The 18,220-nt window shown below is 43.4% G+C and overlaps 1 protein-coding gene across 1 annotated transcript in view; it reads left to right on the top strand.

Moving 5' to 3' along the window:
* The window catches only part of MB21D2 (Mab-21 domain containing 2), a 129,154-nt gene extending 113,483 nt beyond the window's left edge, over positions 1 to 15,671 (top strand). Inside the window, exon 2 of the mRNA XM_069727125.1 lies at positions 10,947 to 15,671. Within this exon, the coding sequence (XP_069583226.1) occupies positions 10,947 to 12,211 (1,265 nt within the window). The 3' untranslated portion in view covers positions 12,212 to 15,671. The remainder of the gene's footprint in view (positions 1 to 10,946) is intronic.
* Positions 15,672 to 18,220: the final 2,549 nt, after the last annotated feature.

Genomic DNA, 18,220 nt, shown 5'->3' with positions numbered 1-18,220 from the left:
ACCAATCATAATTGGAACCGAATTTTGACAAATTCGCTCAACTCTACTCATGACTTATAAAATGTGTTTTTTACATTTTCAGGGTGGGCTCATATACAGGATGATGGACAGCAGTAATAGACCAGATAAAGGTGGGGGCTTTGTTTATATTGGGAAAAGCTGCTGACAGACTCCCTTTTAAGAGAATCTGTCACAAGGTTTTTGCTACCACACTTGAGAGCAGCATAATGTCGGGGCAGGGACCCTAATTCCAGTTATGTGTCACTTACTTTACTGGGTGCTGTAGTTTTGGTAAGATCTATGTTATCTGCTGCAGATCTACCAGGTGAGATATGAGATTGACATGTGGATGGTTAAGGACCTTGGCACGTGTCACTTAATATTTGTATGTCAGTGAAGGATTTTGAGGTTTTGGACCAACAAGGGGACTGATCTATACCTTGGCACATGCAATTCTTCTAGTCTTACTTGTTGCTTTTTTCACATTCTAGCATTCTGTATGGAGTATCATCCATCCTGCGATCAGATCCCCGCTCTTGTTTAGCTGATCGGTTGGAATTTGTATACTTTGTCCTAGTTACACCAACATCTAGTGCTTTGTATCTCTCTCCCACTCCTTGGGTGGCTGTCTGCCAGCACATAATGTCATCTATTGTGTTGTCTCTACCCCACTACATCTTTCTACACCTGAGGACATGTAGGGCCCACTAGGGACAGAAGACTTGGGAGTGGGGGCGCCACTTTTTCAGTAATCTATATTAATGTTCTATCCTGATCTGTGGCATCTGGCTAAACATTGACCATCTTCTGTATCTGGGACACCAATGGCTAGAATTGAGGATTAGGACACAAGATTTCTATCTATGTAGACTTTCCAATCCATCATCCATATGTACACTTCCAGCCCCCACAGATCGGAGGACATTTTTCAGTGCACATACAGTTTTTGTTAGGATTATTATTATAATGAATGTCAAGTTTTAAGGGAATTTTTGTGTGAACATTCAGAGAACTATTAGCTCTGAGTTTGATCGCTGTATATCCCCGCCCACATCAATTATTCTTATTGGCAGCTTTGTGTGTGCACTGCGCAGAAAGCTGCCAATCAGTGCTGGGGGTGGGGTTAGACTACCTGGCAGCAGATTTACTAGTCCTCTAGTGATAATCTCCTGCTGATAAATCTGTGATTGTATGAAAGAAAAAACACGGTGGCCGATTCCCTCTTAAGGGTTTACTGTGATGTTTCACTCTTTCATTTAACAATTCCTCTCTTCCTCTAACTCTGTATTTTAGAAGGTAGCTTGATCAATGGTTTGGCATTCATGAGGTTAATCCTATGAGGACCGTTCTGGAGGCCACTACCCGCTGTTTCACATCCTTTCATGTCTTATTGTGGGGGCAGAACTGCAAATTCTCCTACCATCCACCACAGTGCTGCCCCTATAAATCACAGCTCCCTTGATATGCTAATGGGAGTTTCCTTTTTGTTGTGGGCCCTCTGGTGCCTTTCTGGGAGAGGAAGGAAATGGGAGACCAAGTAAGCCTCGTGTATGTCACCCTCCCACTTCTGATATAAGAAAATCAATTAGACCAATAAAAAGACAATGGGAATGTCTGATCTCCCCGGGCGGTGCGCCCTGCTGCGGAATACTTTTTATTTCACCCTCCTCAATTAATCGGATTCTAGAACATGATTCTCTGACCCATTATATCTCCTTGTAGAGAAAATCATGCAATATTAAAATCTCAGCTGATTGTACGGTAGAAGCTTTTAAGTTTCAAAACTTCAAGATCCAGTCCTATCTCCAAGATAAGATGACTTGCATTTCATGAACCTATAAGGCCATGTTCACACAGTGCGTTTTTTTCTGCGGAACCGCAGCGTTTTTGCCGCTGCGGTTCCGCAGCTGTTTTCCATGCAGGGTACAGTACACTGTACCCTATGGAAAACAGGAACCACTGTGCACATGATGCGGGAATCGGGAAAAAAAGCCACGCTGAATAGCCGCGGTAAAAAAGAAGTACCATGTCACTTCTTTTTTCGGAGCCGCAGCGGTTCTGCACCCATAGACCTCCATTGTGAGGTCAAACCCGCAGTAAAACCCGCAGATCAAAAATATATCTGCGGGTTTTATTGCGGTTTGTGGTGCCGAACCGCTGCAGCAGGAAGTGCGGGGAAGCGGGCGGAAGTGCGTGGGCGGAGTGTGGCTGCCCCGATCCCACCCCCCCATGCTCCGATGCGCCCCCCCCCCCCGTGCTCCGATGCCCCCCCTGTGCCCTAATCTCCCCCCCTTATACTTACCCGGCCTCCCGGTGTCCGTCCGGCCGTCTTCTCCCTGGGCGCCGCCATCTTGCAAAATGGCGGGTGCATGCGCAGTGCGCCCGCCGAATCTGCCGGCCGGCAGATTCGTTCCAAAGTGCATTTTGATCACTGAGATAGGTTATATCTCAGTGATCAAAATAAAAAAATAGTAAATGACACCCCCCCCCCCTTTGTCACCCCCATAGGTAGGGACAATAAAAAAATTAAGAATTTTTTTTTTTTTTTTCCACTAAGGTTAGAATAGGGTTAGGGTTAGGGTTAGGGTATTTTCAGCCATTTTAACCCTAAAAAACTTCCTAGAAAACACACTGACTCTGCATAGAAAACTGCATAAAAAAAAGAATCAAAAAACGCATCAAAAAACGCACAAAGGACCAAAAAAAGGACCTGCGTTTTCTGCCAAGAGCTGCGGTTTCAGTCCTGAAAAAAAAAGGATGGAAATCAGGAACGTGTGAACATACCCTAAATGAGTGAGTGTAATGCTGCCCTCTGCTGGGAAATCAGCGTAACATCGGTTTAAAGGCACAGGTTTTTTTTCCCTCCTCCAGTGAAACCGAAACATGACTTATTGTAGGTAATGCATATAATACAGGTCATATAGGAGCAGACCTATGAGCCGTCGCCTTGGTTTATACTTCTCTATGATTGAGCAATTGACTCCAGACCTGTTTATTTCCTCTCTCTATGTCAATGTACAGACCAGTGTTTCCCAAATCCAGCCCTCGTGGTCCCCAGCAGATCAGGATCTCTTAGGTGAGAACCTGCGGCCAGTTCTGATGCCTTGATACTTCCATCACCTGTGCATTACTAAGGAAATCCTGAACCACTGAGAACCCTGGTATAGCCCCTTGTCCTAGACTCCTACATTGCATGTTTTTACCATCGCCTTTCCTTTGGTAGCTCAGTCAGAATAGATCAGAGATCATCACTTCTACTAAACTGATCGTGACCGATGTCATCACCTTTTGGTTTTTAAAAAACAAAAAGGTTTTGTTTTAAAAAGTTCAAACCTGTTGAAATTAAAGAAAATATTTTTCCTAAACTGGTATAACTTTTGCTTGTTATATTTACTGGTTTTTGGACAAAGGTAACAAAAAATGTTTATAAAGTTGATAGGCAACTGATCAGACCTGATGGTTATCTATTATGTCATCCATTTAGCAGATCCATTTTTTAACACTGTACGTGCCCAGAACACCACAGATCTTCTGAGACCTCTGTAGGAAAACTGGAACACTCCAAAATAGAACAATAAATGGAAGAAAGCCAATGGAATTTAATTCTTTTATATATTTTTTTTTTATCTCAAACCTGTGAAATCCATCTGAACAGAGCCATACTTATCATGGCCCCTGAGAAAACTGCGGCCAGGATGGAAGTGTAAACAGAGCCTTAGAAAATGAGAACCCGTGTGCAAGAGGACATGCATTTTAGAAAACCTTGAATTTGTTTTGCTGTGTTTCTCCGGAATATATGCCAGGAATACATGGTGGGGCCTCAGTAGCATGACGTCTTAGGTTGTCTGAACTCCAGATATCACATAAATTGTATGAATTGTGTGACCAATAAGTCACCGCCTCACTCCTGTGTATGCAGTAAGGAGAGCCGTGCAGGGCTTTGTTGTGTGACAGATAAGAAGTCACTTGTCACTGGGTTCCCGCAACAGAGAGGAGCCAGAGGACCGCAGTGTCTGATTGCTCCTACTCCTGCGCCGAGAACAATCACTAATTCATTTTAAAGGGAACCTGTCACCCCGAAATTCGCGGGTGAGGTAAGCCCACCGGCATCAGGGGCTTATCTACAGCATTCTGTAATCCTGTAGATAAGCCCCCGATGTTACCTGAAAGAGGAGAAAAAGACGTTAGATTATACTCACCCAGGGGCGTTCCCGCTGCTGGTCCGGTCAGATGGGCGTCTCTGGTCCGCTGCGGCGCCTCCCATCTTCATTCCAAGACGTCCTCTTCTGATCTTCAGCCACCGCTCCGGCGAACTTTGTCTGCACTGTTGAGGGCAGAGCAAAGTACTGCAGTGCGCAGGCGCCGGGCCTCTCTGACCTTTCCGGCGCCTGCGCACTGCAGTACTCTGCTACGGCCGGCCGGCGCTGACACAGTGCGGGAAGCTGACGCCGAGGGACAGACACCGGAATGTAAGTATGTACTGTTTGTTTTTTTTAACTTTTACAATGGTAACCAGGGTAAATATCGGGTTACTAAGCGCGGCCCTGCACTTAGTAACCCGTTGTTTACCCTGGTTACCAGTGAAGACATCGCTGAATCGGCGTCACACACGCCGATTCAGCGATGAAAGCGGGAGATCAGCGACCAAAAAAAAGGTCCTGATCATTCCCAGCGACCAACGATCTCCCAGAAGGGGCCTGATCGGTGGTCGCTGTCACACATAACGATTTTGTTAACGATATCGTTGCTATGTCACAAAAAGCAACGATATCGTTAACAAAATCGTTGTGTGAAGGTACCTTAAAAAGAGCTGTTCAGGGCTTCATTGTGTGACAGATAAGAGGTCACCGCCTCACTCCTGTGTATGGAGTAAGGAGAGCTGTGCAGGGCTTCATTGTGTGACAGATAAGAGGTCACCGCCTCACTCCTGTGTATGGAGTAAGGAGAGCTGTGCAGGGCTTCATTGTGTGACCGATAAGAGGTCACCGCCTCACTCCTGTGTATGGAGTAAGGAGAGCTGTGCAGGGCTTCATTGTGTGACAGATAAGAGGTCACCGCCTCACTCCTGTGTATGGAGTAAGGAGAGCTGTGCAGGGCTTCATTGTGTGACAGATAAGAGGTCACCGCCTCACTCCTGTGTATGGAGTAAGGAGAGCTGTGCAGGGCTTCATTGTGTGACCGATAAGAGGTCACCGCCTCACTCCTGTGTATGGAGTAAGGAGAGCTGTGCAGGGTTTCATTGTGTGACAGATAAGAGGTCACCGCCTCACTCCTGTGTATGGAGTAAGGAGAGCTGTGCAGGGCTTCATTGTGTGACAGATAAGAGGTCACCGCCTCACTCCTGTGTATGGAGTAAGGAGAGCTGTGCAGGGCTTCATTGTGTGACAGATAAGAGGTCACCGCCTCACTCCTGTGTATGGAGTAAGGAGAGCTGTGCAGGGCTTCATTGTGTGACAGATAAGAGGTCACCGCCTCACTCCTGTGTATGGAGTAAGGAGAGCTGTGCAGGGCTTCATTGTGTGACCGATAAGAGGTCACCGCCTCACTCCTGTGTATGGAGTAAGGAGAGCTGTGCAGGGCTTCATTGTGTGACAGATAAGAGGTCACCGCCTCACTCCTGTGTATGGAGTAAGGAGAGCTGTGCAGGGCTTCATTGTGTGACAGATAAGAGGTCACCGCCTCACTCCTGTGTATGGAGTAAGGAGAGCTGTGCAGGGTTTCTTTGTCCAGCATTCAGTGTTAGTAGATTAGAGCGCACATGCCACCTAGTGGTCATTGTGTTCTACTACACATGCATTGTACATGTACTTCCCAGCAAGTCATTGTCATTGCAAGAACTTCTGGACAGAAACAGTGAGGGTCACCAGACAGGACCATCTGAGACTCCACCCGGGGAAGGTTTACATGTGATGTCTAAATATTTTCTATTGTGCAGGGATATAACATACTGTATATGATACAATCACTAGAGATCTGCAGCCTGGTTGTTCTGATCTACCGGTCAATCTGTGTAACAGTAATCTGCCTGTGACACTGCTCTGTGGTATACACAGGATTCTCACAGTGGGGTACAGGGCACTGCGGTCTCTTCTGTCTCACAGGAGGGGCACATTTCTGGAACACAAGTGCATCTGCCATACTTGTGCTAAATGTAGTATATGCTCGGAACCATTTTCATAAATGTGGTAACGCTTGGGCCAAATGAAAGTGTAATCCTAAATGTGGTTATATGTACACCCTACAGTATAGGGGCAGTGCAGGGGGACCTGCTCTTCATGATTTAATGACCACATTAACATCCGATGTCCCCGATTTGTGAGAATCTGTTTGTTTTTTTCATGCTTATTGAACCATTTACAACTAGAAGATCTCAGTGCAGTTTCCAAAAGCACTTGGAAAACTTTTCCTATTCATTTTTATGGGAAATCCACTTTGCGTTGATAGTTTTATTTTTCCTATCTCCCTAGGCCGTGTTCCCACATGCAAAAACTGTTTTGTTTTTTGCTTTGTTTTTTTTTCTGCAGTGCCTGCAATAATCATCTGCGAATTATTGCGTTTTTGCTGTTTCAATGCAGTTTCCTCCTGTTTGTGTGTTTTTGGTGAAGATTTTAAGGTGTGTGCGTGTTTCAAGCGCTGGAAGTCTGCCCTTAAAAATGTAACTCCGCTTTTGAGTGCAATTTTTCAGGTTTCTCTGCTGGGAAAAACCAATCCCCAGGAAGCACCCAGTTGAGCAGTGTCTGTAACTGTATGTTGTGGATGAGTTGCCATGAAGTTCTTTATCTGTTACACGCTGCAGCATTTCTGATACATAGGAGCATAGCCTGAGGAGCTGTCAGTACAGAAGCGTGCACATCACGTGTCGGAGGCGATCCTGGAGGAAACCTCTCCAAACTTGACACTGTCGAGCTGCAAACAAAAAGTCACCAGAAAGAACATTCAAGACCCATTTGAAAAAAAGAAGAAAAAAAAGTGTTTCACTTGAAAAACGTATTATTGAGCGCTTGATAAAAGCTGTGTGTGAACAAAGCCTTATCTCCCTCTCCGGGCCAGCTCAGCTGTACAGAACAGGGTAGAGGAGATCCTAATAAGCCCATTGCCGGACCCTGACGCCGCGGCCTGTGTTTGTGTGTGTAAGATAGTGATGGGGCATGGCTCTGCACTTGGCATGGGGCGGTGGGATATATTTAGAGGGGGCACATCAGTGGATCCATATTGGGCTCTGCTGTCAGCAGACCTCGGCTTACACAGGATGGGACTTTTGCCATTATAACAAAGTGGCATGGTAACAGTCAGACTGAGCCTGCTGACACCTAGTTATAGATTACGGGGTGCACCGTACCGTCCTCTTCATGCACAGCGCCCTGTAAAGCCTTCCATGCCGTGCATCACACAAGTGAAGAGCCGAGTTACTTTATTCTATAAACTCTGTGGATTATGCAAAGCTTCTCCATTTTAACACCACGTTATTGTAATATTCAGCAGGCTTTCCTGTAAAATCCAGAACAATGGTTAATACAAGATTTACTGAGACGACTGATCCTAATTGATCTAGTAATAGGCCTGTCGACACAGAATATCTTAATCAGTTTAACGATTAATAAGGTTTTCGGTACATCTGCCCGGGGGGCTACATGGCCCAGCGCGCGGTCTAGACTTATATTGGGAGCTAGGGCTCCATCTAGTGGAGAAAGAAAATATTGTTTGCATTGTAAGACATTCTGGAAAGCAAGTCGCCTGTGTGCACTGACTATATAGTTGCTAATTATGCCATTCAATGATGATCATGTCTATTAACGCTTTTCACTGATTTATTGGATTTTATCACCATGGAGCTGCATGTCTGTATTCAGATTATGGCTGGTCATTTCACTCTACGTCACAATGGCCTCCTCGCTCCATTCCAGGTTTCATGAATCCTCGTGTGAAGGATGGCCAAGTGATGACTGGAGCAGGGTTACCCGGTGCAGCAGCTGTATGTGGCCGTGGCCCAAGTTATATATTACCTATGTGGACATGGTCTTCAGCTGCTGCACTAAGGGACCCAGCCTCTGTGTGTCATGCCTGCCATTATCATGACGTGTTGACACTAATGGCCGCTGTGGATCTTGAAGTACCAGTATGTAAGAAATATCCTACTTCTCCTATTTGAATTCAGTTCTAGCATCATAATCCTGCAGTAAGTGCATGTGAGGCCTCGCTATCCGCGATAACATGGCGGCCACTGCTGAACATGGCCGGTCGCTGGCTTCTGGCACATCACACATTTCCATGTGTGTCACATATGGCCATAAGTCGGTGTCAGTGTATTTCTATAGATCATCTATTAAGCGCTCCATGGTGTTATATTAATATATCCATTGTGAATTTGACTGTGGAGCAGAAATGAATGAATTACTCTCCAGGTATTACGAGCTACTTGGTAAGAGTCATAGGGGTGGTCCCTGTCTTTATGCAGTCCTGGCCTTACAATACAGCTGGCATATTCGGGGTACAGGTATAGCGGGCGTTGGTATAGGGGCTTGTTCGTGTGCTGCGTTTTTTGCCATAAAAATATGCAGCGCTTTACAGCACCAGCACAGTGAATGATATTTCAGAAATCTTATGCACATGGTTCAGAGTACTAAGCGTAGTTTTGATAAAATCAGCGTTTTATCAACAGGAGATTATCACTAGAGGACTAGTAATCCTGCTGCCAGGTAGTCCTCCATATTCATGACCTCTGTATAACCCCGCCCCCACCATTGATTGGCTGCTTTCTATGTACATTTTACTTGGGCAGAAAGCAGCCAATCAGTGGTGTGGGCGGGGTTATACAGAGCTCAGCGTTCAGAGAACTGCTAGATATGCAGCTGATAAAACAGTTTTATCAAAATGACAGGGAGCAGCTCAGTAAGTGATACAGGTCTCTGTCCTTCCATTATGCTGCCTTTAGGACATGCTGCGTTGCCCACTGTTGCATTACAGGGGGGCTCTGACACAGACTGAGGGGTAAAGCACTAAAACCAAATGTAAAACCATATATCCATTAGCTTCATTTACTCTTAATGCACTTGGCTGCTTTTTCCATTGATTGATTCCATTGATTGTCTTCCAAGTTGAAGGTTTTCTTAATTGATGTTTAAAAGCTGGAGAACATGGATGCTAGACCGAGCATTGATCTGATGAGGCGGCTTCTGCGTGTTCACATCAGCCGTGTCCCTGGTCCTCCGTGCTCGCTAATCAGACATAGTGACATGCCGGTCCCCGCAGTTCAGTGGTGCCCGTCTCATGGGGCTCTCCAAAATTACATTTCAAATCCGATTCCTTGTTTGTGTCACGATCCACATTCATTTGAATGAGATGTTAACTGTGCGCTTGCTGTGTCAGTGGGAAAGACCACGGCCATTTTGCTGTAATTTATGACATGAAATAAGGAGTCTATTTGATTTAAGTTGCTCAGTGCATTCTGATTTTAAACGGGTACTTAAAGGGGTTGTCTCGGCACAGACAAGTCCTTCCTATTGAGTGCTGCAAGTCCAGCTCCTGACATGGCGTCCTAGTTACAAGGAACTGGGCAGAGCCACCACCGCCTATAAGCGATATGTTTTCACCTAGCTTTTAAATCTGATTACAGGTAACCCCCTTGTGTGAGGAAAGTATATAGTGCATAGTTATACTCCCCTTTTCAAACTTATTTCATTTCATATTCAAAGAACCTTAACTAATTAAAGCTGGGTGTGTCAGTCATGCCTCACCTGCCGATAGCCCACCCACCGAGACATGACACGGATCTGTGATTTGGCCTCTCTCTCCCCTCCAAGGACTTTGCATCCCATAGTTGCTTGTGAATGCTGCAACTTCAGACATAAGCAGTGTGACCTTGCAGCACCTTTCCAGTGTTTTTTTTGATTGCAGCATTAGAGTGGTCATCTAAGACCCCTGCACTTAGTCTTATACTTACCAGCCGCTGTCTTTTGCTGTTATCCATGCCGCTCCGGTCAGGACTCAAGCCGTTTGTAACCTATCGGATCACTCCAGTGTTTGCTGAAGCGAGCCGCAGGTCACTTTCCAATGCAAGTCAATGAGCGCTTTATTCTGGCTCTCAGATCTGGCATTTAGAGCTTGTGACCGTTACCTCTGACTACCGGGCAGTCAGAAGTCGTGGTCACAAGAAGGCGGAGCGGCGCCGAGAAGAGCTAAAGACTGCAGGTGGCTACTATAATGCTAGGTGCAGGCATCTTACATTAGTAGCACCACTTTAGTGCTGCTTTAAAAAAAAAACCTCTGCAGTGGTGCTCTAAGCCTTTAGGTCACCGCATTCACAAGCCGCTAAGAGAAGCAACGTTCTGGAAGGCGAGAGTGAGGCACATAAGTGATCAGTAATGGCTCAGTGGGCGTGCGGTCCGCAGACGAGGCAGGACTAGTCCACCCCTAGTGTACGCCTTTCCGTCTAGTCAAGGTCTTTTTAAATATGTAGCAAAATAAGTTTAAAAGGTGAGTATCCCTAAATACTGTTAACTTACCTCAGATAATGGGGTTGCCAGCAATTATAATCTGCATAACATGGCCGGTGCAGCAATAGAATTAGCTGGTGGATCTTAAACCCATTGTCAGGGTCCCTTTTATTACCAAAGTCTACCAAAATGAGACTCATGGATGCCGCTTTTAGTTCATAGGAAAAAAAGCCACCACTGAGGACCTCAGTCTGTGTGGGATCCATTTCTGATTTTGGCTTACAAATACTGATGCAGAAAACTGACCAAAATACAGAAGCCTGAAAGTGGCCTAAAGGAGGGTTATTCAATGTCTCAAACAAATTTTAGTGGTTCTTGGATTTGCTTGCATCACATGTCCCCCCTCCATCACCTATATCTGTTATCCCAGATTTAGTAAAAAATGGAAGGTTGTGTTATAATGTGATGTTTCTGTTGCTTCTGTTAATATGAATATCTCCCTTATCTTTTTAGGTATGGTTCAGAAACTAGACCAGAAGTTGCCTGTAGCCAATGAGTATTTGCTGCTTTCTGGCGGTGTTCGAGAAGGAGTCGTTGACCTGGATCTTGATGAGTTAAATGTTTATGCCCGTGGAACAGACTATGACATGGATTTTACTCTACTTGTGCCAGCTTTAAAACTTCATGACCGAAACCAACCAGTCACCCTGGATATGCGGCATTCTACACTTTGTCATTCATGGCTTAGCCTTCGACTGTTTGACGAAGGGACCATCGCCAAATGGAAAGATTGTTGTACAATAGTTGACCATATCAACGGGGCTACTAACTATTTTTTCTCCCCTACAAAAGTTGCTGACTGGTTCCATGAGTCAATCAGCATTGTGTTGTCTGAAATTCAGAAGAAACCTCAGAGAGGGATGCCCAAGGTAGAGAAGGTGGAAAAGAATGGTACGATTATTACAATTATTTTAGGTGTCGGTAGCAGTCGCATGATGTACGATATTGTTCCTGTGGTCTCTTTCAAGGGTTGGCCAGCTGTAGCTCAAAGTTGGCTAATGGAAAACCATTTTTGGGATGGCAAGATTACAGAAGAAGAAGTAATTAGTGGCTTTTATTTGGTGCCAGCTTGCTCCTATAAGGGTAAAAAAGATAATGAATGGAGGTTGTCATTTGCCAGAAGTGAGGTACAGCTGAAGAAATGCATTTCCAGCAGCCTAATGCAAGCCTACCAAGCTTGTAAAGCCATAATCATAAAGCTTTTATCAAGACCAAAAGCTATCAGTCCATACCATCTCCGCAGTATGATGCTATGGGCTTGTGATAGACTTCCAGCTAATTACTTGTCTCAAGACGATTATGCTGCCCATTTTCTTTTGGGACTAATTGATGATCTGCAGCATTGCTTAGTCAACAAAATGTGCCCCAATTACTTCATTCCTCAGTGCAATATGCTTGAGCACCTTTCGGAGGAGACTGTTATGTTGCATGCTAGGAAGCTCTCCTCTGTGAGGTCCGACCCAGCAGAACACCTCCGAACGGCCATAGAACACGTCAAGGCTGCAAACAGGCTCACCATGGATATCCAAAGGAGAGGGAGCACCACCAGCATACCTTCACCACAGTCTGATGGTGGAGACAATAATCAACCGGATGACCGCTTAGCCAAAAAATTACAACAACTAGTGACTGAGAACCCAGGGAAATCCATCTCTGTCTTCATTAACCCTGACGATGTAACCAGGCCTCACTTTAGAATTGACGACAAGTTTTTCTGAGACTCTCACATGCTTACATTAAGACTTGATGTGTAGTCTGTGTGCTGTCTTGTTTTTACATATCCAGCATAGATTGGATCTGTGAAGAACAATATGAACTTTTTAATCCTGATTGTGCAGGACTTTGCAAATTTTGAAACCATAAATGACTATTTCATATGCTGCTTTGATCATTTTTAGTTTCAAGGGAGAACATGAGCCTTAATGACCATTTTATGTTTGCATTGTCTATTTAATTCGTCTACACGTTGAGAAATTAGATTTATGTTTTGGAAATAAATTATTTGCTTTGGGCTTCCATTGATTTACATAAGACATTGATTGAGGTTTAAAGAGAATCTAGTGGGGGGGGTTTTAGGCCATCCATGAAGGTGATTGGTTGACAATTATGTTTTTTTTAAATATTTTGGCTGATGCTGACTAATGTAGATAAAAAACTTGGAAAATGGTGCAAAGCAGTTTCTAACAATTGTAAATAGTGACTAAGGTGGGGTTGATGCTGACTTAACATAAGCCAACCTGATGGCAGTCTTCACACCTGGCGCATGCGCAGCGAAGTGAGCTGCATTGGTCTTGGCTTTATCTGCAGAAATGATATGTTCATCAGCCAGGAGGCCCGATTTATTATCGGTATATATATATATATATTTTTTTTTCCCCTCACATTATGCTGCATCAGCCAAAATATACAGGCGCAATATTTTGTGCCAGGCAGCTCAAGGGCCCATATAATCTGACCGGGTCCCCGCAAAGTGACCTAGTTATGGCTCGAAGTCTGGTTGACATTGCAGTGAAGCTGTTCTTCTAGACCCTTTAATTTGATCACTATTACATACGTTCCATTGATGACAAGTGTGCAGACATTTCTAGGTAATTTTCACTCTCTAAAAGTCTATAAAATATATTCAGATCAAATTTTAAGGCATCACAAAATGTTATCACATTGGATTATTCCACTTCAGTTTCACACATGCCGATCCAAAGAATGTATTAATGTCTGTAGATAATAAAATGTTTTCTAGGTGGTCTCCTTAATCTGAAATATTGGACCTCTGCTGACATCCTCCTCCAGTGCCCCACCACGGGAATCTCTGTACAAGGACTAGAATACTGGACTTGTTCTCATGAAATATATTTTTCCGTGTACACTGCAAACCTTACTGCAAGGAGTGTTTGCGCAGGATTTGCATCATTTGGTCTCAGCCAAAGGAAACCTACATACAGTCATTTTGCTGTGGAATGAGCCACGTTTAGTAAGACACCCTTGGAGGCATTTTGTTTTTTACTTAAATGTATACATTTTTGCGGAAAAATAATTTTTGCAATTGCGTTTAATTTACCATATTGCTTCTCTACTGCTTGCATAATAAGTTATCTGAGAATCAGTCAGAGAGCTCATAGCGTAGAGTTTATCACTCTCGTCTTCCCGGTTCTAAGCTCCTCTCAGCTGATTAATGACCACATAAAGCTGATCTCAACGCTTACCATAAATCTGCTGAGAGAAGCTTGGAAGAAGGACGATAAGAGTTATAAACCATCAGAATGATTCTCAGACACCTAGCGGTAGGCAGTGTAAGCTATAAACCCACTTGCAAAAATAATTTATGGTTCAAAGTACATGCATTTAAGAAAAAAAAAATTGTCCCACCCCCGAAGATGTCCCTATCGGTTAAGAAACAAAGGGTCAAAGTAGAGAATTTATTTTTCACCAGGTTTTCATTTTATGACAAATGTCACTCTTATTCCTAGGAATACTGTACATATTATCAGATTCTGTGCACTTACAATCCTAGTGATTCATAGAAGTAAGGGGTAATGCCATCTTGTTATATACCATGCCTAATGATAATTTCCATTTTGCACCTAGCCACAAAACATCTTGTAATGAAGGACTGCCATCCTGAAGCAATTTAGATAGCAGTCTGCTAAATGCCATCTTTTATTTTTGAAGAACAAGAGGATGAAGCATTTTGAACTCCACCAGCCCACCTCTTCTTCCACCACGTCTTTTCCACTCATCTGCCTCCCTGGGAAACTCCAGACACCCTCATGCACATTAGAATAATGGTCTAGTTCTGCTAAAATCTGTGTATTCAGGTAATGGAAGATACATGGGCAGCTCTGCAGTTGGCACAGTTGCCCGTGTTGTTCATTAGCACAATCTGACACTGGAGACTGTCACGCTAGGGAGGATTTGTTTGTCCTGTCTTCCCTTTTTGAGCTGCATATTGATGAAAGTATGCATTAGCCGGCGTACCCCAAACTGTAGGTGAACTTGACACTGCACATCTGTGATGGAACAATATTTGCGATTTTAGGTTGCAAGTAGTGATGAGCGAATGTGCTCGGATGAGCCGTTATCCGAGCATGCTCGTGTGCGGCGTGTCTTCCGCGTACTTGAAAACTATGTGCAAGTCTCTGCTGCTGCATTTCTTGCGGCTGTTAGCTGCAGCACATGCAGGGAATGTCTAACAACCATGAGACATGCAGGGATTGCCTAACACACAGATATTCCCCGCATGTGTTGCAGCTAGCTAACAGCCGTGAGACATGCAGCTGCGGGGTCTCGAGCATATATGTCGAGCACACCAGGGACACTCGGATAGCACCCGAGCATGCTCATATAACACCTTATCCGAGCACATTCACTCATCATTAATTATTACCCATCAGCCATGAGTATTTGTCCAACTATTCTCTGGGTTGCCAAGAATTTTGGTCAGCTGCTTCAAGTGTAATATTTACTGGATGTTGATTTTTGACAGGTCGTCATCATCTTGTCCAGTTCATACAAATTCTTCAATTCTTTTGGTGCTACTTTCATGGTGGATAGTAAACCATTCTACCTTTCAAGAAGGCATTACAGGGAGATTGAGTGACATCTTTCAAAGAGTTGCTAGGATTCCCAATGTCAGATTATCCTGGATTATCGCTCCTCCAACTGCAGATTACAAATTGATTTTTTTTCTCCTGTTACAGCATCACCACAGATCAGGCTTGTCTTTTCTCATCTCAATGATCAGATCTCTTGCTTTTCAGTTGTGATCGGACATTTCCAGGTACATGTAAAATATACTTTGGGGGTATTTACTTTTACGCATCTACAGGAAAGGGGGAATTTACAACGTAACAATACGCATTACTGTATGCATTATTTGCACTAATATTAGTTATGTCTATTTTTCATGTTTCACTGTTTCCTGCCATGTGCATGTGATTTCTTTCTCTTTTATTGAAAGCTGTTTTCATTTGCCCTGGTCTTGGTTCTCCTTTTAAATATGATGTAATGCATTCATCTTGCTGTAATTTCTTGTTCTTCTTCATTGTGTAGGATTTGTGTGTCTCATAAGTCATCATCCAGACATAACATATGTCATTGTACCTGTGCTGCTATCAGACTCAAGGTGTATATTTGATATTATGCATTTTTTTTCTCATGCAAATTAAAAATGGAAATCTATTTTGGATTGTTTCTTTGTTTTACCTACTTTTTAGCAATATGTACACTACCATTCAAAAGTTTAGGGTCACTTAGAAATTTCCTTATTTTTTAAAGAAAAGCACAGTTTTTTCCAATGAAGCTAACATTAAATGATTCAGAAATACACTCTATACATTGTTAATGGTTAATGACTATTCTGGCTGCAAACGTCTGGTTTGTAATGCAATATCTTCATAGGTGTATAGAGGCCCATTTCCAGCAATCATCACTCCAGTGTTCTTATGATACTTTGTGTTTGCTAACTGTGTAAGAAGGCTAATGGATGGTTAGAATACCCTTGAAAACCCTTGTGCAAGTATGTTAGCACAGCTGAAAACAGTTTGGCTGATTAGAGAACCTATAAACCTGACCTTCCTTTGAGCTAGTTGAGAATCTGGAGCATTAGATTTGTTAGTTCCATAAAACTCTCAAAATTGCCAGAAAAAAAGAACTTTCATGTGAAACTCAACAGTCTATTCTTGTTCTTAGAAATGAAGGTTATTCCATGCGAGAAATTGCCAAGAAACTGAAGATTTCCTACAACGGTGTGTACTACTCCCTTCAGAGGAGAGCACAAACAGGCTCTAACCAGAGTAGAAAGAGAAGTGCATAACTGAGCAACAAGACAAGTACATTAGAGTCTGTAGATTGAGAAATCAATGCCTCACAGGTAGTGATGAGATTTCCCGAGCACGCTCAGGTGACCTTCGAGTATTTTTTAGTGCTCGGAGATTTAGTTTTCATCGCTATTAGCCAGCTTGATTACATGTGGGGATTCCCTAGCAACCAGGCAAACCCCACATGTACTTAGCCTGGCTAGTAGTTGTAAATCATTCAGCTGAGGCGATGAAAACTAAATCTCCGAGCACTAAAAAATACTCAGAGGTCACCTGAATGTGCTTGGGAAATCTCGAGTAACGAGTATATTCTTTCATCACTACTCACAGGTCCTCAACCGGCAGCTTCATTAAATAGTACATGCAAAACTCAAGTGTCAACGTCTACAGTGAAGAGGTGACTCCGGGATGCTGGTCTTCAGGGCAGAGTGGCAAACAAAAAGCCATATCTGAGACTGGCTAATAAAAGGAAAAGATTAATATGGGCAAAAGAACACAGACATTGGACAGAGGAAAATTGGAAAAAAGTGTTCTGGATAGACAAATCCAAGTTTGAGGTGTTTGGATCACACAGAAGAACATTTGTGAGATGCAGGACAACTGAAAAGATGCTGGAAGAGTGCCTGACGCCATCTGTCAAGCATGGTGGAGGTAATGTGATGGTCTGGGGTTGCTTTGGTGCTGGTAAAGTGGGAGATTTGTACAAGGTAAAAGGGACTTTGAATAAGGAAGGCTATCACTCCATTTTGCAACACCATGCCATACTCTGTGGACAGCACTTGATTGGAGCCACTTTCATCCTACAACAGGACAATGACCCAAAGCACACCTCCAAATTATAAAATCACTATTTAGGGAAGAAGCAGGCAGCTGGTATTCTATCTGTAATGGAGTGGCTAGCGTAGTCACCAGATCTCAACCCCATTGAGCTGTTGTGGGAGCAGCTTGACTGTATGGTACGCAAAAAGTGCCCATCAAGCAAAACCATCTTGTGGGAGGGGCATCTGGAAGCATGGGGTGAAATTTCTCCAGATTACCTCAGCAATTTAACTGCTAGAATGCCAAAGGTCTGCAATGCTGTAATTGATGCAAAGGGAGTGTTTGTTGATGAAAGCAAAGTTTGAAGGAGAAAATTATTTCAAATAAAAATCTTTTTTTTCAAACCTTGTCAATGTCTGGACTAGATTTTCAATTCACTTGGCAACTCATTTGATTAATAAAAGTATGAGTTTTCATGGAAAACACAAAATTGTCTGGGTGACCCTAAACTTTTGAACGGTAGTGTATACCTACATGAAGACTAGTGGTAATGCCCATCATATGACTGGTAAGTAAGCAGCTGCAATACTGTGCAAAAGTTGTAGGCAGGTGAGGAAAAATGCTTAGTGATTAGAATGTACAGTAAATGAACAAAAGAAATCCAAATCAACATTTTGATGTGACCACTAATGATGAGCGAACGTACTCGAGTGCTAACCAAGTGTCTTCAATAGAAACTGTGGTGAAAGTAGCAGAAATGGGGTTTTACCTGATAAAATTACACGTTTAATCAGATTATGCTAACCTGTTATATCCGGTGTCTGAGTTTTCTAGGTATAGATGACAGCTGCAGCAGATCCATGAGTCAAAAAGTGACCTTTATGTCTGGATGAAAAGATATTTGTGGATATATTCCGCACTGCTGAAGGAATAAAGTTGTCGGTCCAGAGATGGATGAATGAAAGATATTTGTGGTTTATTCTACACTTTTTGAAGTTTCAAGCACTTCTCCAGGAAGCAACCAATCTGGTTTATCTTTCATCCATCCATCTCTTGACTGACGTCTTTATTCATTCAGTAGGGCGTAATATATCCACAGATATACTTTTTCATCCAACCCAGTGTCTTTGAGTCCCTGCGCTTGTACAGTAT

This window comes from Ranitomeya imitator, chromosome 5 (genome assembly GCF_032444005.1).
Source record: "Ranitomeya imitator isolate aRanImi1 chromosome 5, aRanImi1.pri, whole genome shotgun sequence".
Classification (NCBI taxonomy): domain Eukaryota; kingdom Metazoa; phylum Chordata; class Amphibia; order Anura; family Dendrobatidae; genus Ranitomeya; species Ranitomeya imitator.
The sequence above is the reverse complement of the archived record's forward strand: the minus strand, read 5'-3'. Positions and strand labels throughout refer to the sequence as shown.